The sequence below is a fragment of the Branchiostoma lanceolatum genome, chromosome 17 (genome assembly GCF_035083965.1).
Source record: "Branchiostoma lanceolatum isolate klBraLanc5 chromosome 17, klBraLanc5.hap2, whole genome shotgun sequence".
Taxonomy (NCBI): domain Eukaryota; kingdom Metazoa; phylum Chordata; class Leptocardii; order Amphioxiformes; family Branchiostomatidae; genus Branchiostoma; species Branchiostoma lanceolatum.
In genome coordinates this window covers 6,513,666-6,534,013 of record NC_089738.1, presented here as the reverse complement: position 1 = coordinate 6,534,013, position 20,348 = coordinate 6,513,666, and the positions used below count along the sequence as shown (strand labels likewise).

Here is a 20,348-nt window from a genome sequence, read left to right as displayed (position 1 = left end):
CTGTCAGTTACATAAAAAAACGTTCTAGATGCCGTAAAAAGGCATTTGCACATGTAGAAATGGTAATTTCGAAGTGAGCAGAGCCAGCATTATTTAGTCACAGCCAGTCTACCGCATGAGACTCCAGTGCCCAGTATACGGGAAACCTTGTCTCTGCTATAAAAACCTGGATCTAAATTCATAATGATTCTAATGTTGGTATCAGTGATAGTTTTATTGAACACAGGGATAGAAGACTTGTAGGTTGTAATGCCATGTTTTGTCGCTTCAATCATTCTTACATGCTTTATGGTATTCAAGTTTTAAAATGTGGATATCTTGTTTTTTTGCCCGTCTTGTTTTGTTTTCGCCAGCGCGCACTAAATTTGTAGTTTGCAGAGGATGTCATCCATAAAATGTAATTGCTGTGACCTAATTAGATTCTGTGTACTGAATAATCAGGCTTTGTCTCATACGGTGCGTACTACCCACATACTGGGACATGACGTCAATCCTTGTCAAAAGGTAAACCGTACCAGCGGCAGGGAAAATAACTTTATAAAACAAACACCGCTTGAAGATTACTTGTAAACCATCTCTAAAAAAAAAAGGAAATAGATAAAGTTGTCACAGAACATTAGTAGACAAAGAAGCAGGTTTTTGTAATAACACAACCGGTAAACTGTCTCAATGCGTAACTCCAACCAGTTTTATCTGGGTAAGAACTGGTAGAAACTGGTTTATCCACTCAGGGTTTGCGGAAAAAGCTGGCCCTGTCTACCTGGCCTGTCTACCCTGGCTATCTACCCTTTTTGGACCCCAAGGGCATGCATGGGGTTTTGCATCTGATTGAATTTTCTTGAGGAAAACCTGGGTCAGTGGCAATCCCAGCTGTGGGTGGGCTGGATCATACTATTGGAGGATAGGGACAGTTATGAGCAACTCCATCAACATTGGAAGAAAATCTATTATTTGTTAACAAAAATCCTGTTTGTATACAATAAAATGTACTAAGGTTGTTAAACTAGATAGAAGGGGTATCAGATGCAGGATAAACAAAGAAAACCGAAAACTGATAGGATGGTTTGCCAGAACAGCAGCTGCTAAAAGATTTCGTCAGTATCAGCTACAGTAACCCCAAGGAGTGTCAGACATCTGTTTAGAATCAAGCTGTTGTGACAAACAAAAGTCCTATTGTTGTCTGGCTCATCCTACCAGTTTTCTTGTCTTCATTGTCTTACCTTCCACTTCAATTGTGTTTAATATTCTAGGTGCATTTTATTGTATACTTGTACCTGGAACTTTTTTCCCAGTCTTGGTGGAATTGCTTTACCAGCTTCACCCACACACCCGCCCCAACAAAACACCAATAGGCATTATCTTCCATCCAGCTCACACACATCTGGAAATGTATTGACCCAGTTTTTCTTTAAGGAAATTCCATTAAAGGCCTAACCCCCATGCATACCCTTGGGGTCCAAGAAAGGTAGGTAGCCAGGGTAGACAGGCCAGGTAGACAGGGCCAGCTTTTTCCGCAATCCCTATCCACTCACACCGGAGATGAGAATGGCGGCTTCTTAAACGTGCTAGAAGTGTGGCTTTCTTTGAACACAGGACCTCCGTCCAATACGAAAGACTGTATTACATCATTTCCAGTAGCGAGCGCAAGTCCAATTTCATTCAGCCACATGCAACCGTCGGGCTTCGTCTCTCTATTTCCACGTCCAACGTGTATTCACCTTTGAACGAGCTCCCTGTCGCCATATCAACTGTTAAACAATTTCGGCCATATTGTCCTTGAGAGATAATCTCTTCAAGGTTAAGCAACTAGACTACATGTAATACAACACGTAGGCTGACGTCACTGCACTGGTAAACAACAACCTCTTCACGGCTACTTAAACAAATCGCGCCAGTGACTCGTCAGTACATGTCCTAACGTTAGGACCTCTCACGATAGGTGCACGCCGGAGACTAAAACGTGAGTTTGTTTGATCATTTTTATTTTATTTCTAGCGCCAATGACGTACACACCACAACAACTTACAAGCAGACCATAAAACTTCAAGATAGGTCTTCTCTGTATGTATGGAATCTACGAAAAAACAAACGTAGTCTCTACCAGACTAACTACGTTGGTTATAGGGAGAGTAGTTTGCCAGAATAGTTAATCGGGTCGCCATTGGGTTTCTTAATCTTCTTTCCTGGCCATTTTTTTCCAAATTCTACAATCTATAGACCCCCCATTTGAAGGCCTGGTGGAGGCTTAGAAAACATGACAAGCTAAGAGGGTGCAGAGCTAAGCTAAAATCCAAGCAGATTTTGTAAGAGAAACTTAGGCGCAGTGCCAGACTCGCCGAAATAAAAGCCGACTTGTACTGAAGGTCAATCAAAGCGGAAAGATAAAGGTCGAGATGATGCAACGCGTTACATAATAATGAATGATTCTGTATGACGTAACGTTACATAAGTGTTGAAATGAAACTCTACCCCATATGTAGAACAGGCTTGGGGGGGGGGGGTTACGGGTATCAGTTACACATGAGAGCTGGGGAAAATAAGGTTCGAAGGGTCGAGGTGGAAATAAAAGAACTGACCCAAGGTCTCGTGATTTTTGGAACCTTCGAGCTCATAGTCCGTTTCAAACAGGTACCGGGTAGATTTCCTAGAGGTACGGCACACACAGGGACCGAAGTTCGGGAGCTGTGTTACGTCATTCAGTAAGAAAAGTTGTGTGAAGACTATCTGTTGTTGTTGTATTAACGCCTTTGGCAACGGGGTTATATCTCAGGTTCGTAGGTTCTTTAATTTGCTTTTGTGTTTTTTTTACCTTCGCCGAGAAGGTTTCGTCAGCGTCCGTGTGTGTGTGTCTGTCTGGGTGGATTGTTATGTCTTTCTTTCTGTTTTATTCAACTGTGGATTGTTTTGATATTTTGTATGTGGGTATGTCTTGGTGGGACCTCGAAATGAATAGATTTTAGGCTCCCTAGCGACTTTCTATGGTACTGGAGCGGAACATTTTTTTATATCACGTGTTCTGAACATGCTATGGTCCTGATTGTGTGGTAGATACCTCTTGGGAAGGAGAGTACTGTAGACGGTTTGGACCCCCTTGTTGTCGATTTTTTGTATGTAATGCCATAATACATAATAGATAATACAAGTCACAAACACTCCCTTGGTTTCAAAGAAAATCACGGGATACAGCTTACGTCATGTATCGGGTAGACGATCTCGACGCCCGCCCGGTCGAACTAGGCGCCCGAGAGGTCGTCTCAGCCGAGCTCGCGCGGACATATCAGAAGTAAAGCGGTAACGTTACCGGTGGGTAGCGACCGGTGGGATACTAACGAATATCCCCGTGTTGCGTCCAGTACTAGTGAATGGCGGAGTGCCTGTAAGGCTGTAAACGGTAAGTCGGCCACCGATACAGATTTCTCGTCTAGCGTCCTACATGTACATGGTTAGTGTGTAACGATGACGTGATCTAACCTATCTTATCAGGTGACAGAGTACCTCAAGACAATTTGAAGACCAAAGTTTATACCGTCATGTCTTGATATCACGCAATATACTGTAAATGCATTTAAGTTCGCGTGGTTTTTATTTCGCGATAGGGAGGAACGAATGATGGAGTGTTCACGGTGGTTTTAAGTTCGCGTTTGAAACGATAGCAGTGCTACAGTCACAGGTGGGCAAAGGTTTCGCGGTGGCTTTAAGTTCGCGCTGAAAGTTCACCGCGAAAACCGCGTACACAAAACCACCGCGAACATTTCTGCATTTGCAGTACCTTGCTGATCGGATCGACGTTTCATAGGTACATGCCCTGTTTATCTCCAATCAAATCTATCGGTGGCAAGGGCCAACCAGTACCACATCATTTTTTTTAAAGAAATGCTTCTCTCAGTTTGAGTGATGCCAGATCTTGGGTGGCTTTTTGGTGCTGTTTGGGCCTTTTGATACTGCCTTGCCATGTGCACCGATAGATCTGCTTGGATATTACGACCTACTACTCACTGAGACGCTAATATCATTGGAAATAGCGCGACAACTGGCTGGATCGGTTACCCCACATGTCAACGTCCGTTCGGTCGTTGAATATGTCTACGAGTGCCGGGTCGAGTTCGTCCGCGCGGACGTCGAGTGTGCCCGCCCTCTGTGTGACGTAACCGGTGTTATAGTGTGCTCAGAACAAGGGATACAAAATCCTGCAGTTCAAACAAACGTCGCTAGGCGCCCCAAATCTATAGTATACAAAAAATCCAGCTCTTCCAGATCTGTCCAAGGCCTTATATTACTAGTACCACATATCAAGTCTAATGACAATCTACCAGTTCCTTTAGGCAAACAAAAACGGATAAACAACAATTAACAAACAATCAAACAATCAAAGAATCTACACTAAAACATAGCAAAGGTTTTATGAAGACGCTATTGAAAACACAAATTCCTTTGCGAGAGATACAACTTTTATCCAGATATCAACAAGTGCTTGACCTGTTGTTCTCTTTTTCTTCTGACTGGATCAACAGATGCCATCAGACATGACCTACGTCATCACTGGCGGGTGCGGCTTCCTTGGGTCGCATCTAGTGCGCATGCTCTTGGAGAGGGATGAACACATCCGGGAACTTCGGGTGGTGGACAAAACAGTCACAGAATATGTGACTCTTGATGGTAAGCAAACAATACAAATGAGCTGTAAGAAATCTTAAGACGATTATCATAGAATATTCATAATCATTATTATCGCTATCATCATAGTTATCATCACTATCATCATCATTTATCATCACCATGGCCATCACTATTATAAATACTATCATTGTCATTATTATAATCGATGATATCAAAATTTGTTAGTTTATAGGTTTTGCACTACTTTATATTGAAAGAAAAACAATCATCATCATCATGATAATGATTAATATAATCGATAAAATTGATATCAAAACTTATTAGTTTATAAGTTTTGCACTGCTTAGTATTAAAAGAAAAACAATAGGCCTCAGTGCATAGATTTAACACGTGACTGAACGGAAATGATAATAGACAACGTCAAATACACAGCATAATGCTACACACTTTAGTGTGTACGAGTGTGTTTATTGTACAAATATCAAAAACATATCTATATTGCATATTACTCATATGCAAATGCTATAACACCGAATTAAAGTGTGCCTTTTCTTTAATGTTACAAATATTATAAAGCATGGTTAATTTTGCATTCTTCTCACATGCATATCAAAAGACAAGCTCCGCGTCTACGAAGCAGACATCCGAAGCAAAGAAAAAATGTCAGAATTCTGCTCGGGCGCTGACGTCATCATACACGCAGCCTCTCTGATCGACGTTCCCGACGGCACGTTCACTGAAGAGGAATTATGGGATGTCAACGTCAGAGGTAACGAGCTGTCAATCAATTAAATTTTGGTGAAGTGTGAGATGTAGTCTGAATGCTGTAGCTCGTACCTCAGGCCATATTGATTCGATTATATGGATTACATCATCTGGGCACTCTAAAACTGATGTGAGCACGCGAAGAAAAAGAAAGATAAGGCGAAAAAAGGTTGACTTCAATATGAAATCGAAGCGGTCAGAAAGGTTAAACAACTGATCATGACTGAACACTTATATTTCTTTCTTTTCGCCCTTTCGCATCTTCTTTGCCTTTGGAATCAACTTTGTCATTCCTCGACATCAGTATCCGTTATCCGATAATTTTTCCACTATACGACATACAATGTATATCATTTTTGCAGTTTCTCACGGTATGGTAGGTAGCAAACTTTTTTCTGGAAACTGGCCAAAATTGACACGTGCACGGATGTACACATGTCATTCATATGATCAAATCAGCGTTGCCTTAGGTCTTCCTGCCGATTCACTGCATGTCAAAATTACAATGAAAAAGTAAACTGCCGAAAATATAATGTACATTGTCGACAGCTTTAGCGTTACGGATATTAGAGACTTGATTATTTTTACCTATTATTTAGTACTGAATTGTGTAGTAGCATTAAATCCGGGACAAACTGAATAGTCAGGATAGTGGTATTGTGATGGTTTTATCCCATATTTTCGCCAGTAAGATATTATGAAACTCCTTATGGTAAAAAGAGGGGATACCCCCGCCTTAGAATGTGCACTGATTTTCTCTTCAGATGGTAACGTTAGTATAGTAACGTTACAACGATGTCTTTTCCACTAACCACTTTTTCTCCTTTGTATCTCTTTAGGAACACAGAACCTTCTCAACTGTTGCCTAGCTTCAGATGTCAGATGCTTCGTCTACACAAGCAGTGTAGATGCCTTCGGGCCCAACTGGCGAGGAGATCCACTCGAAGACGGCGACGAAGAGTCACCCTACGATCGCACCCATCTTCCCTCAGCCTACGGGAGGTCCAAGATGGCGGCCGAAAGTCTGGTGCTAGAGTTCAACGGCAGGACGACCAAAGATGGCGGGAAACTTCGCACATGCGCACTGCGACCCCCGCACATTTATGGGGAGGGGAGTACGCTCGATCTTTCTTTCATCAAAGTTGCTAAGCTTGGAACTAGGGTCTCCTCGCCTGACGCAAAAGCTCGTCAAGCGTACGTGGGCAACGTGGCTCTTGCTCACATCCAGGCGGCGGAGAAGTTAGCTTCTCCCGACGGCATCGCCTGTGGTCGCGTGTATAATATTCACGACGACACACCTATCACTAATTACCAAGATTTCTTTGAGTACTTATCCCTAGATGTCAAAATCCACGAAAGAATGATCCTTCCACCTTGGCTTCTCTACTTCATAGCCGGCATTTTCGGGTCACTCCGCTTTCTTTTGAAACCCTTTTGCAACTTTGTCCCTCCTCTGAGTAGGGCTACACTGCTAGCCTGTAATACAACGTTCTACTTGAGCTGTACAAAAGCTAGAAGGGATCTTGGATACTCGCCTATATATACATGGGAGCAAAGTAGACAGAGAACGGCAAGGTGGATTGAAAAACACCTGGCTGTATAAGTGCATGGTGGCCATGTGCTTGGTGCTGTTGACTCAGAATCTAAAGGTTCTTCGTTCGGATCCCTAGCAGGTCCCAATGTTGTAAAACGCTTTTCCCAACGACACAACATTGGGACTTGCTAGAGATTTGATCTAAGAATCTTTAGGTTCTGAGTCGACAGCTCTAACCACATGGTCATCATTCCACCTCACTCGACTCAGGTGAAAATGAGTACCCAGCATCGGTTAGGGATGTCCTCTTGTATGGGACGTAAGTGGAGTAATCGTGCTAGAGGGTAGCCAAACCTTGACCACATTAAAGAGCCCACTACACTTATCGATAAGAGTATAGTCATCCCCATATACATGTGTGCTGTATAAAACTGTCAGTCTGTTAACTATGGGGTCAACCTACAAGATGTTAGTATTATGGTGTCAGAAGTGGGGTTGGCGTTGTAGTGCCATCAGTATATACTTCTGGTAGTTAACTGTAGCTTTCACAGGGTTTTATACACTGGATGTCCCTTTTACAACAGTACCGGTTGTTATTATCACTTTCCTAGACATGGTAATTTGGAACAAACAATAAAGAGACGAACGATGAAATCATGTCTTTGAATATTTATTGTGCGTATAGTTGATGAACCGATGTTGTCAACACGGCTCTTTGTGCGTATTGATGCTAAAGGAGAATTGCCTTCTAGACAATCGCTCACTGGGTTCCCTCAATCCCTCCTTATACTTGCTTAATTGGTAACCGATTTTAAGGATTTAACCAGCGGCAATTGGGTATGTTGTTGAGAGGGAACGCCGGGCGTGAGTCGCGGCTTAGTTGCGGGCCATGGTGGTGTCCAGCCACTGTCGGAGGTTGGTGACGCGAGCGTACACGGCAGGGGTGGAGGTGCTGCACTGGGAGCTTCCCCAGGACACAACTCCCACCAGGTTCCAGGCACCGTCCTTCTGACACACCAGCGGGCCGCCGGAGTCACCCTGGGGCCATACAAAATAAAGGAAAACGTTAGAAATCGGTTGAATCAGGGTCTAGGGACAAGTACGATGCCGTGTGGTACACTGGGAGCTTCCCCAGGACACAACTCCCACCAGGTTCCAGGCGCCGTCCTTCTGACACACCAGCGGGCCGCCGGAGTCACCCTGGGGTACACAAAATAAAGGGAAGCGTTAGAAATCAATTGAAACAGGGTCTAGGGACTGTGCTGTGTGGTATACCGAACGGTTAACGTTAGATATTGCTCTTGCTGATTGTTGTTAATGATTGTTGTCTTCATCTGCAGGTGAGTTGACCATTTTTTAAGTAGGTGAAGCGAGATGTTCGTAGGATGACTACAGCCCACTGTTCAGCTGCCGTATAGGTATCTACGGTCGAGTCCAAGCTAGGGTTTATGCATTCATTGAAACATCAGCAATCTTTAAAAAAATCTACTGATTTGAGATATTTGTGACGCAACCAATATCATTTGCATGTTCATGAGACTGTCTTATTTGCATATTAAATGATGCCCTCATCATATAGAAAAGGTACAATGCTTCAGACTCACCATGCACGAGGTGGCGCCATCGGCTCCTGCGCAGATCATGCGGTCAGTGATGGTGTTGACACTTCCCCAGGCAGACTGGCACTGAGAGGTGCTGATGAGGGGGATCATTGCCTGCTGCAGGATGTCAGGGGTGTTGGAGGCTGGGGGAACAGGGGGAGGTATAATCGTTAGATAGATTGATGTCCACACAGAGCCGTGACTTGGGTAAGGCTGATAAAGGGACACGTGTGTTCCTTCCCCTTGAATAAATAATCTGGTCTAATTCACAGCATATGTTCTACTCACTATCAGGTCTAACTGAGAACACAGGCTCTACCTACACAACTCGCGCAATCCCACCGCTGCCGCTAGTGTTATGTTGATCAAGGGACATGTGGATTCCATCCGTTTCATCGGGTCACAACACATGACTTCCTATTTACTATAAGGTCTAACTGAGAACACATGTTTTATCACTACACACCTGTGCACTACACTCTTCACGCAATCCCACCGCTGCCACCAGTTTTAGGGTGGATAGATTGATGTCCACACAGAGCCATGACTTGGGCATGACTGATAAGGGACACATGGATTTCTGCCCCTTTAACAGTCTGGTCTAACTCACTCGGCTCTAACTGAGAACACAGGTTCTAACCTACACAACTCGCGCAATCCCACCGCTGCCACCAGTGTTAGGTTGATCAAGGGACCCGTGGATTCCGCCCCTTTCATCGGGCCTAATTCACAACACATGACGTCCTATTTACTATCAGGTCTAACTGAGAACACATGTATTACATCATTACACTCCTCGCGCAATCCCACCGCTGCCACCAGTTTTAGGTTGGATAGATTGATGTCTACATAGAGCCGTGACTTGGGCAAGACTGATCAAAAGACACGTGGATTCCTTCCTGGATTCGGGTCTAATTCACAACACATGGCGTCCTGTTCACTATAAGGTCTATAGAACATATGTTTTATCACTACACTCCTTACGCAATCTCACCGCTGCAACCAACCAGTTTTAGGTTGGATAGATTGATGTCCACACAGGTACAGGGCCATGATTTGGGCAATGCTGATCCCTTACACTGTCCCTTACACTTGGATCCCTTCTCTTTTATTGGGTCTAATTCACAACATTTCCTAGTCATTATCAGGTCTATTTGAGAACGTTTCTTCTACCCCTGCAGTCTGACGAATGATAGACTCAGTCCCTTTTACGTTTTTAGCTATAGGTGAAAAAATGAGCACGTCATAGGGACAACTTACAAGAGGCAGATGTCTTTCCCCAGCCAGAAGTGTAGCAGCTCATCCCAGCCGGGAAGGAGCCCTCATCGCCGTAGTTTCCCAGACAGACGGGGTGGACCTTGTCACTCATCACGGCGGGGGTGGCCAGCTTCAGCAGGCAAATGTCGTAGTCGATGATGTTGGAGCTGTACTGAGGGTGGCAGATCTTGGTGGCAATGCGCAGGCGCTGGATGGACTCGGAGCCGCCGCCCTTGTTGTGCTCTCCCAGGATGACGTAGTCAGAGGAAATGCTGCAAAAGACGTTGATATGTACTTATTGAACTAAGAAGCAGACAGCACCGGTTTATACACGTCTAGCCTTCTCGTGATGAAGCTGGGTTGACTAACTTTTGTAAGAAGAACGGCTTAGATGGACAAAAAGGACGACCATTGGCAATCTGATATTTAAAAAATCCACTCTCATGATCGAGACATAATCATAAGTCGTTGGAGGAACTGAATCGACCACTTCTATCGGTCTCTACTTTTTCGTGCTGTAGGATCGAGACTACTAGATTTGTATTCCCTTAAGTCTTAGGCAGCATGTTGATTTAGAACTTGAGTCCTATTGCCATTTGGTGACTGAGCCAAACGGCGAGGCCAGGACACTGGATAGCCAAATTTTAGCCTCCTTTCCAGGCATTTTAGAGGCTCAGAAAGACTCTCCCCGGCTTTAGAACCTGCCCAATATGTTGAAAATCAGCGCTCCTAAAAGTCCTGCAAAGTAGGCTAGCCAAATTGCTGCGACACTAGCCAGTGCACAGTGGTGCTGACCATATACACTGAGGCCACACACCACAGAGCCTACGCACAGACTACAGCACGTTGATAATCTTCAGACTACATGTACACATGACAGAAAGGGACTTACGTGGGATCACAGTGAGCTGCAGTGACGACCCACTCGTTGTTCACAATAGAACCACCGCAGTAGTGCCAGCCTGTGGATGTCTGGAAAAAATGATTCGACAAATTGTAAGTCATTGACAGTAGAATCAATACTGTACCCCCTTAAACTAGCGTATACCACGAAAGGGTACTGCAGATATGATTTTCTTATCTCTTTCTGGTCACCATTTGGTTGTATTCAACGTTCTTTGTAAGTTAACAAAGTTATTCATAATTGAGGAGTTAGAATTAGAAAATCGAAGACATTCCAATACCACAAGAGAATACTTCTTTCCTTCGATAGTGTCCTATGCCACATCCCTCAAGTACATGTTCTATACACTGCATTTTCACGTTTCTAAGTTTAGAAAGCTAATTATTGAGGATTTAGAATAAGAGAATCGTAGCACACCAATATCACAAGACAATACTTCTTCGCTCGATAGTGTCCTATGACACATCCCTCAAATATGGGTCCTACTCCATATGCTCATCATATTTCCTTCATTTTCACATCATATTTGCTTTATTTTCAAATCATATTTCTCACCTGAAGAGACACCTGCCAGGGCCAGCTGTGGGGGGTGGCGTCGTCTCCATTGACGATGCGGCTCTGGGCCTGATCGTACCTCAGCATCTCCGAGCTGCGGGGCTGGATGGCAGGTGTTCCGCACGAGCCTGCAGTGAGGTACGGTCAGATAGGTCATGGACGACGGACGGATTTGCAATGATTTGTCGTCTGATGAGCAAAATGTACATGTCCGAAGTACAGTAGATTCAAGCTATTTGCATTACGGTTAATTGCATGTGTGTGTTTCCTTCAAGTGCCATCCTGGTAACCACTACAGCCCCCTCCCCCTAGGCCCTAAGTGCTGCTCATTTTGTCCTCTAGGGTTAATTGACTACTCCTTATTATTGCATGGAATACACTGACAAATCAGTTATGTCTATAAGAGGATTCCACTGTATAGATAAACGATGGAGACATCTGATAAGGCCATGTTGATTTGATTATATGGATGGTATCCGCGCACGCATCAATTTTCGCCCGTTTCCCTAAAAAAAAAACCTTTTCAACCGTACTGTAAATCGTACAAAGCAGTTGAAAAATGAACAAATATACGCCATAAATTGTTAAAAGGAAATATCGGAAAATGGGTACTAATGTCGAAGGATGCCAAAATCAATTCCAAAGTCAAAGGAAAAGATGGGAACGAACAAAAATGAAGAATCAATTTTTGGTATATTATACCCGGTGCGTTAAGTCATTTGTTCAACCTTCCTGACCACTAGGTTTTCATATTAAGTAACTTTTTCTTTGGTGCCATACTTTTTTTATTCGTACGCTCGCATCAGTTTTGGGGTTCCCAGAGGATGTCATCCATCTAATCATATCAACATGACCTTAACAGAAATTCCCGTCTAGTAATGAACGAAGTAAACTCACCAGGGACAATTGGGGCGTAGGTGGGGGGAGGGAGGGTGGTGGTGGTGACTATGGCGCCCCCGCGGCTGTAGGAAGCGGAGAAACCGGCACCAACGACGCTGTAGTCCGACGTGAAGACAATGCTAACGTCCGAACGGGTGGTGATGGTTCCCGGGTTGTCGGAACCACAATACTCTCCTAAAGCAAAAAAGAAAAGTCAATTATTTTACCATTTTTTAACGAGGGCAATGTGAAGTTCAGTTGTAACATGGATGTCACTGCAGCTCAACTGGTAGCAGCCTCACAGTTGAGCTCCATAGATCCATTTAGTTGGTAACTGGGAGACCCCGGTTCGAAGCTAGGGAAGGGCATCATGGTTGGAGCTGCGCCGTCTTTCGGAAGGGAGGTAAAATGGGGTACACGTAATCGAGGAGTGCTTCGAGCACGTTAAAGGCACTGCAAAAGCCTCATTACTCAGATGGGTACCTACTTGCTGTACTTCAGATGGATATAGGTAATCCAGTACTCTATCGTAACACGAATTTATCATTAAAAGTCTAAATCTATAGCTAAGTGTGGCATCTGATAAAGGTAACTGAAAAACAGGATGGCAGCAAGCCCGCACACTAATCGGTCTCTGTTTTCGAACCCCGGATATCAGGACATTTGGGCATTTGGAAAGTTCGGCCCCTAGCCAATAAGGACGATTCAGCACTAGGGCCAGGACGATTCGGGTTATGGCTAGGCTTAAAGGTTAGGGTTAGAATTGGTTGAGTTAGAATTAGAACTAGGGTTAGATTTAGTCGCCGAGTGGAGTTAGGCGTCCTCTTGTGACGCCGAAACGTCTAGAAACAGTCTAGAAGACGTTAAATTCTAGCACCCCCCCCCCCCCCCCCCGAAACGAAACCTCTACTTGGAGAATAGAGATGTTGGACATTCAAATACCGCTAGCACTAACGCTACTGCCTAATGATACGTACCAATGCGGTTGCCTCCATCGAACACGGTAACGGAGTCGTAGCAGCTGCCGGTCCAGGAGCTGGCCGCCTCCAATTGGAAGCTGTTGAAGGTGATCTGCAGCAGCTGTCCGTTAGCGGGGAAGACGTACTCACAGTCTAGGTCGTTGGCGTAGCTGTTCGGGTGGCTGGGGGAGGCCACTGTGCCGCTGGAACCGCTGAAAGTTCCGCCACAGCTTTGGGCTGAAAGTAGAACAAATATTTACCGAGAGCATTCTCTAACAACCATGCACGCCAGTCTCACTTCATGCTTAGGGTTTGACTTTGGTAAGATCGATTAGGAAACTTAGTAGCCTGAGTACTAGCGTCCGCAGTGACCGCTGGCTAAAAAAACTTGGTAACAACGATTTTTGTTTAGCCAGCGGTCACTACGGAGGCTGGTACTCAGGCTAAATAGCCTGGATGTCATCCTTCGACGTAACCGCTGGCTCAATCTTTTTGCTTGGTCAGCCAAAGGTAACAAGGAAGCGAAAAGATTGAGCCAGCGGTTACTACAGAGGATAGTAGCCAGGCTAAAACATAGAAGCTTTTAGAAAGTCAGCACATCTCTGGTTCCTTTGGTAGAGATAAGGTGATACAAAAAGCATGCATGCCGATTGAGTTGAACGTTCTTGCACTAACAGACTTCTGCCCTTGCCAATTGAAATTTCACCAGTCCACTCGTTATGTATATCATGATTTACTTCAATAATTTCCCCACATCTTGTCAAATTCACGATCCGGTTATAATTCAACATTGCCATCGAAGGCAACCTTGACGTAAATGGCGCCATAAAAGTTCTTTATAGTAGCAATATTTCAACTTGAGGGAAAACCTTGCATGAAGTCTTAGACAGATTCAAGGCTATGATAAGAAAGAAATGACTACGTACCCGCGGTGTAAGACACCAACACAAGACAGCAAAGAAGTCGCAGCATCTCGAAGACAATGTCGATCAGGTAGTCAGTCAGTCAGGCAACCAGGAGTTCGGAGTGAAGATGAAGTCACGTAGCACCATTTTTATACAGTTTTTTCACCTTATCTAAACATTGTGAGTAGGAAAAATGGCAGATGGTCGAGTAGATATCAAACACACTAGAGATGTATCGATCTGATAGACATCTCGCTGAACGGTAAGTCCTGAAGTTTCGAGTGGTTGGAAATTGCCTGTATAAGTGCTGCTAACAATGGCGCTTTCCTGCCATAAAGGTTTGAACACATTGTTATCTTAACTAGGGTACTTAAGTAGGGGGTAAACACGTATCCAGACAGAGAGCGTCATTGATACACATATACAATATATAGTCAGTGTGCGTGTAAGGTGGCTGGTGTCATATAAGCCAGATATTTGCATTATTTTCATGACTCATTTTTTCGTGACTTTTGGGCTATGTGTTTCTCATTGTAATATGTCATTGTGTACCTCGGTGGTTCACTTGTACTTTACGACACACAACGGATTTGCTTGAGTGTTTTCTTATCAGAAATAACACACACATTGTAAATACATAAATAGTCCGACGTGCAAGCCCCTTACTACGATGTGGTGAATATAGAGCATGTTTATAACTACCCTCTTCAAAAGACTAGGCCTCTCTTCCTAGTGTGTAGTATGGGTTGAGTATCCAAAAACAGTTATGGATCCACGAATGCAACATTGCCATGTAGCATTTTTTTTTTCGAAAACGTACGTATCTAGACGCGAGAACTTTGCGTGGCAATCATACAAATAAACTTCTAGAAACAGGAGAAAAAGACACTTGTTCCGGTATCTTGAACAACCAGACTTCGAGATTATTTTACAAGATGTTCAATGGACCCTCCGGATGTTGTATTCGCAAGAAAATGGCCGCAATACCGGCAGCACGTTCTGATAACGTCCACTTTTCCATCTGCTCGTCTCACAGTTGAAGAGTCTCAAGTTGTAAGTGGGCGATCTCATGGTGCTTGCTTTACGTCACATGTCACATGGCGATATGAAGAATGTATTTTAAGGATATTTTATTTTACAGTATTCTAAAGATAAGTGGGTCCTTTTTCAGAACCTTCAATTCATTTTCCAAGTGCTCACAATAGTGATCATGTTCGATTGTTAGAGAAAAAGACTTGTACATGACTTAATTTTTGCTACTCCAGTGCCTTCTGTCAATTTTCAACTTAACGTATATAAAGTATAAACATATGAACATGAAGTATAAAGTCGTCAGCCACGTACATATCTGATAATCTCCAAGCAGATCTAACGGTGACAACGACCGTATCCAACTGGCAGGAGTTTTCATATCTTGGGTGGCTATGTAAAAACTCATTTTGCCAGTTGGATACGGTCGAGATCTTTGCCCTCGTTAGATCTGCTGGGAGATAACATATCTGAGTTTTACGTTTCAAGACGACTTGATACACAATTGCATGATTAAAAAGTCATCTTAAGAGGACTAGAACTACATCATCCGTAGGTGACATTGGATATGGCATGTCTTGTTTACGAAACATTGACAGATTGCTGGCAAAATAGCAATCCTCTATGAATAACAACAACACAATGCCATCTAAAAACAAAACATTCTAACTTCTGCTTCTAAAATAGGATCCGGTTATTTCAAGTTTGGGTATGATAATCAAACACTTAAAACTTCAAAGGATCTAATAAATCTAACTTGAACGTCACATTTACCACGACCATCTGGGTTGTTCTCTGGGTTATTACCATAGATTTTGTATAAATAACGGCGCCAATACCAGGTTCTTTCATCACTCTACGGCCGATTCTACAAACAAGATGATCTGGCTCCTGTGTGTCCTTTCTCTGGCGTCCTACGCCAAGGGTAAGTTCGTTCTTTGGATTGTCGTTCTTGGTCTAAGTCACAGTACCCGATGGTATCACGCATATTTTGACACGATGCATTTAAAAGAAAGCACATCCCATTGGTAAACTTCTCGTTCCACAATTTATGCTTCCTTCACATTTGTACCGGTGCCCGTAGGAGGTGTAGTCCCGGCCGGGCCCCGAAGCCACAAATTTGTCCTAGGGGTACCTCTCGGTGTTATCACAATTATCCAACGGTGGCTATTTCTTACCGGGTCCCGGTTTGATTTTAACCCCGAGTTTAAAAAATCTGGGGCTCGACCGTTGTTGGAGTATATCTTACATTTTTCGAAGGAATCCTTTTCAAAACAGCGTCATTCCTTCAATGTTAATCCTAACGATGTTAAATGTGTAACTATTGTATCATTTGTCATACTTAATCCCTGGTCCCTTTTTAAAAGATATTAGTGTGACTTTTATACAATATTTACTTAAGCTACAGGCAAAGAAATATAGTAGGCAAAGGAAAACGCTTGCTTGAATTTGACTGCCACAAAGTATTGTAGCAACACCAAATTTAAATGAATCCAGTATGTTGATATTCGATGCTGCCGTAACTGCTAAGAGTTAACAACAGACGCTTGTTCTTTTTTACAGCCCAAAGTTGTGGTGGAACTTTCACCACTTCTAGCGGCACTGCGGCCTCGCCCAACTACCCGAACAGCTACGGCCACGACCTGAGATGTGAGTACGTCTTCCCCGCTAACGGCCAACTGCTGCAGATCACCTTCAACAGCTTCCAGTTGGAGGCAGCCAGCTCTTGGACCGGCAGCTGCTACGACACCGTCACATGCTACGAAGGGAACAACCTTCTTGGTACGCTTTAATGACTTGTTACTAGGGGTGGGTACCGGTACAGAAAATATAGGTCCGGTCCCGGTCCAGGGGGTCCAGGTCCTGGTCCGGACCTGATTGTAGTAGTGTAGCAGTACATCATATTTTGGAGGGAGGGGAACAAGTAGAGGTCTGTTTGAGTCCTACAAATTAGGTTCAAATTGTATATTAGCACCGTGATATCAGAATGATATGATTATTCTCCATGCAAATTTACTTGAGTGCAAGTGTATGCATGTGTCGGATTACTAACGTCATGTCTGGAACGATACAATTTTCTTAAGGTTGGCACTTTGTCTCAAAATTAACTATACTCGCCTCGCCGGCTGTTGACTGATCGATTAGGTGTTTCTAGACATGATTCACCGCTAATACCTTCTAAAAAGATTAACCACGACTCGTCAAATCTGCTGTTTTGTATTTTCTTAGACCAGTAACGTTATTATGTATTATTATGTGACCGCTTGCTGGTAGCCTGGTACTGTGAATTTTCTAATCGGTCCGAAGTCCGGTCCACTGATTTTTTCCAGACCGTTTTTCAGACCGGTCCACACAAAAAATACCGGTTTTGCACCGGTACACGGTACCGGTACCCACCCCTACTTGTTACACATGTACCCAGGAATGTAGCAATCTTAACAATCGCAAACTGGTACGAGAATCGTCCTTTGTTTACTTTGTTAGGAGAGCACTGCGGGTCTGACACCCCGGCCACCATTACCACCCGATCGGAAGTTCGCATCGTCTTTTCCACCGACTACAGCGTCGCAGCTTCCGGATTCTCCCTTTCGTTCAGTCGCGGCGGTGAAATTGTCACCACCACCACCCTCCCTCCTCCCACCTTCGCTCCTGTTGTCCCTGGTAAGTTCACATCAACTTCTTTCCTTGCTAGACTAAAATTTCTGTTTTCATCATATCGCAAACTCATAGCAAACTCCGTCGCCAATGTCATACCTGCTCATTCTCTGCTGCAGGCTCATGTGGAGCACCTGCCGTCACGCCCATCACCGTCGCGGAGACGCTGCGGTACGACCAGGCCCAGAGCCGCATCGTCAACGGAATAGAAGCCAAGGAACACAGCTGGCCCTGGCAGGTGTCTCTTCAAGTGAGAAAAATGAGACGCATTCGAGAAAAAAGGCATTGTCGAATCATAACTTGTGAGTTGTAATACTAGTAGGGTCATAACTTTCTCCATCAGTAAGTACTATAGTATCTATTCTTAATCTCTAGGTGAATAAAGAATAGAACAAAGGAGAAATACTTCATTTCGCTTTTGCTACCTTGATGATCTAGGTTGTAGCAGGTTGTGCCGAAAGACTGATTGTTTATAGATGATCATTAGCATGATATACTTTGCTCATCATTTCCCCAGCAATCCACAGGCTGGCACTACTGCGGTGGTTCTCTTGTGAACGAGAACTGGGTCGTCACTGCAGCTCACTGTGATCCCACGTAAGTACCTTCTTCCTGGATCCCCACTAAATGCAGGGGCATCGTCTGTCGGTAAAACCACCGTGTGCATGTAGCTTGCCAACATTGTGTCCTGGCATTGCTCAAATCTCTTCTTTGTCGTCTGTCGTTTGCAGCATTTCCTCTGATTACGTTGTCTTGGGAGAGCACGACAGGGGCAGTGGCACCGAGTCCACCCAGCGCCTGCGCATTGGCAGAAAGATCTGCCACCCTCAGTACAACTCCAACACCATCGACTACGACATCTGCCTGCTGAAGCTGGCCACCCCCGCCGTGTTCAACGACCATGTCCACCCCGTCTGTCTGGGAGATAGCGGTGATGAGGCCTCCTTCCCGGCTGGGATGGACTGCCTCACTTCTGGCTGGGGACTCCAGGATGCCTCAGGTGAGTCATCTCTATCAGACTGCTCCTTTTTCTACTGGAACTGAAGACGTCGAGGGGACTTAGTCTATCGCTGGTAGGAGTGTCTACGTCACAGTAGCGATTGCTTTCCCATATCTTTCGACATCATTGTATAGTCCTGTAGCTGTTCTCCCAGCTTCCACCACCCCCAACAAACTGTAGCAGGCTATCACTCCTTTTTCTACTGTAGCTGAAAACGTTGAGGGGACTTAGTCTATCGCTGGTAGGAGTGTCTACGTCACAGTAACGATAATACCCCTGTTCTCCCAGATTCCACCACCCCCAACAAACTGCAGCAGGCTATCAAACCCCTGATCGGTAAGTCGACATGTCAGACTGCATGGGGAAGTGTCAACAGCATCACTGACCGCATGATCTGCGCAGGAATGGGGCCCAATGGAGCCAGCTCATGCATGGTGAGATTGAAACGTCGTGCATTTTCCAAATACCTGTTCTCAACACGAACCTTCAAGAAAAAGTTATCTGTGCCAGAGGCACACATGAACGAAAAATGTCGTTCTTTCAGACTAGAAGCACTATTGTCACCGTAGACTTATCCAACCCATGCAATCTTTTTATTCAACTTCATGGAGGATGAAACAACAGGTGTCTTCCAGCACAACATACAAAGTGCATAAATTGATAATAACAAGAAAATGTACGGTTAACGATCTAAATTGCAATGAAGAAAAAGATTTTAAATTGAAAATAAGTACAAAACCAACATAACGACAAAATCAAAACAGATCCACATGCTCATGTTAGGAACTTTCAACTACACTCTTAGTACCTTTGACACCCCTAGCTGTGTAATGTAGTCGTCTTTATGTTGCTAGAACTAATATATATATCTGTTTATGCATGATTATTTATGCTAAGGTATTGACTATAAGTAATGTGTTTGCTGCTGCTCCTTCTTAAAGGCTTCTTCTTTAAGCTTCTTCTTAAAGCTAGTTAAAGGCTCACCTAATTTTGTGTCCCCTCAGGGTGACTCTGGTGGCCCGCTGGTGTGTCAGAAGGCATCGGAAGGCAATGCCTGGCACCTGGTGGGAGTTGTGTCCTGGGGAAGCTCCCAGTGCAGCTCCTCCTATCCTGCTGTGTATGCACGCGTCACCAATCTCCGCCAGTGGCTGGACACCACCATGGCCAACAACTAAGTTGTGGCTCACGCCGTTCCCTCCCAACAACTTATCTACCTGGTCCACTCTGTAGCAAAGTGCATAGACTGTTGGGCAAGTCCCCTTTTCAGCCAGGGATGGTAAAGTTGAATAAAGGTGGTCATGGGGGAACGTTATATTACCATTGGTCGGTAGCAACGTAATCAATAAGAAATAGGTCATTTAGCTTCAATAAAGTTCATCATGCACGAAATTTGGATCTGTCTTTTTTCTTACAATGTTTATCATATTTCGACTCCTGTTATGTCACAAACTATGTCCAGATTAGAGCGGTGATCCGTATGGTAACTTTGTAAACGACATATTCGCGACGGAAAGCGCCGTACTACGATAAACCTGCGACCACATTTGTAAATAGTGTATTCTCTGCAGTGTGCAGTTATCTGTATGCTTCTTACATCTTCCCCAGAATTGATGCTGTAGGCATTTTACCATCACATGAACCAGTATGTCTAAATTTGGTGTATATGGGTATGATTCTAAACATCATTC

The 20,348-nt window shown here is 44.1% G+C and overlaps 3 protein-coding genes across 7 annotated transcripts in view; 2 read left to right on the top strand and 1 right to left on the bottom strand.

The window, feature by feature from the left end:
- The first annotated feature begins 1,701 nt into the window (after nucleotides 1–1,701).
- LOC136423190 (3 beta-hydroxysteroid dehydrogenase type 7-like) lies at nucleotides 1,702–7,086 on the top strand. Of its 4 annotated transcripts, none has more exons than XM_066411257.1 (4): nucleotides 1,702–1,960; nucleotides 4,512–4,656; nucleotides 5,234–5,386; nucleotides 6,222–7,086. In XM_066411257.1, exons 2-4 carry the CDS (start codon nucleotides 4,512–4,514, stop codon nucleotides 6,983–6,985), a joined length of 1,062 nt encoding a protein of 353 aa, XP_066267354.1. In that variant the 5' UTR covers nucleotides 1,702–1,960; the 3' UTR covers nucleotides 6,986–7,086. The 4 variants fall into 4 exon arrangements, with proteins under 4 accessions (XP_066267354.1, XP_066267355.1, XP_066267357.1 ...); XM_066411258.1 differs by lacking the exon at nucleotides 1,702–1,960 and adding an exon at nucleotides 2,534–2,770; XM_066411260.1 differs by lacking the exon at nucleotides 1,702–1,960 and adding an exon at nucleotides 3,281–3,391.
- Nucleotides 7,087–7,570: 484 nt separating this feature from the next.
- Nucleotides 7,571–20,348, bottom strand: part of LOC136423105 (chymotrypsinogen A-like) — a 38,184-nt gene continuing 25,406 nt past the window's right edge. The window contains exons 2-9 of one of the 2 annotated variants that reach the window (XM_066411127.1): nucleotides 13,998–14,147; nucleotides 13,090–13,308; nucleotides 12,131–12,307; nucleotides 11,234–11,361; nucleotides 10,667–10,746; nucleotides 9,778–10,046; nucleotides 8,521–8,660; nucleotides 7,571–7,954 (exon numbers count right to left, since the gene is read on the bottom strand). In XM_066411127.1, coding sequence (XP_066267224.1) covers nucleotides 7,793–7,954; nucleotides 8,521–8,660; nucleotides 9,778–10,046; nucleotides 10,667–10,746; nucleotides 11,234–11,361; nucleotides 12,131–12,307; nucleotides 13,090–13,308; nucleotides 13,998–14,043 — 1,221 coding nt within the window. In that variant the 5' untranslated portion in view covers nucleotides 14,044–14,147 and the 3' untranslated portion in view covers nucleotides 7,571–7,792. Of the gene's footprint in view, nucleotides 7,955–7,984; nucleotides 8,117–8,520; nucleotides 8,661–9,777; nucleotides 10,047–10,666; nucleotides 10,747–11,233; nucleotides 11,362–12,130; nucleotides 12,308–13,089; nucleotides 13,309–13,997; nucleotides 14,148–20,348 lie in introns of those variants that run through there. The other variant, XM_066411128.1, reaches the window with a different exon arrangement.
- On the top strand, nucleotides 15,845–20,049 carry LOC136422954 (chymotrypsin B-like). The gene is made up of 8 exons (XM_066410888.1): nucleotides 15,845–15,930; nucleotides 16,569–16,787; nucleotides 17,490–17,666; nucleotides 17,780–17,910; nucleotides 18,178–18,257; nucleotides 18,392–18,660; nucleotides 18,949–19,094; nucleotides 19,665–20,049. Exons 1-8 carry the CDS (start codon nucleotides 15,885–15,887, stop codon nucleotides 19,833–19,835), a joined length of 1,239 nt encoding a protein of 412 aa, XP_066266985.1. The 5' UTR covers nucleotides 15,845–15,884; the 3' UTR covers nucleotides 19,836–20,049.

Bases quoted from the DNA above. Each gene is read 5' to 3' on its own strand.
- LOC136423190 (XM_066411256.1), top strand. The intron at 4,657-5,233 runs GTAAGCAAACAA...GCATATCAAAAG, and splicing joins AGAATATGTGACTCTTGATG to ACAAGCTCCGCGTCTACGAA. The intron at 5,387-6,221 runs GTAACGAGCTGT...GTATCTCTTTAG, and splicing joins ATGGGATGTCAACGTCAGAG to GAACACAGAACCTTCTCAAC.
- LOC136422954 (XM_066410888.1), top strand. From the start codon at position 15,885: ATGATCTGGCTCCTGTGTGTCCTTTCTCTGGCGTCCTACGCCAAGG. The intron at 16,788-17,489 runs GTACGCTTTAAT...TTACTTTGTTAG, and splicing joins CGAAGGGAACAACCTTCTTG to GAGAGCACTGCGGGTCTGAC. The intron at 18,661-18,948 runs GTGAGTCATCTC...CTGTTCTCCCAG, and splicing joins GGGACTCCAGGATGCCTCAG to ATTCCACCACCCCCAACAAA.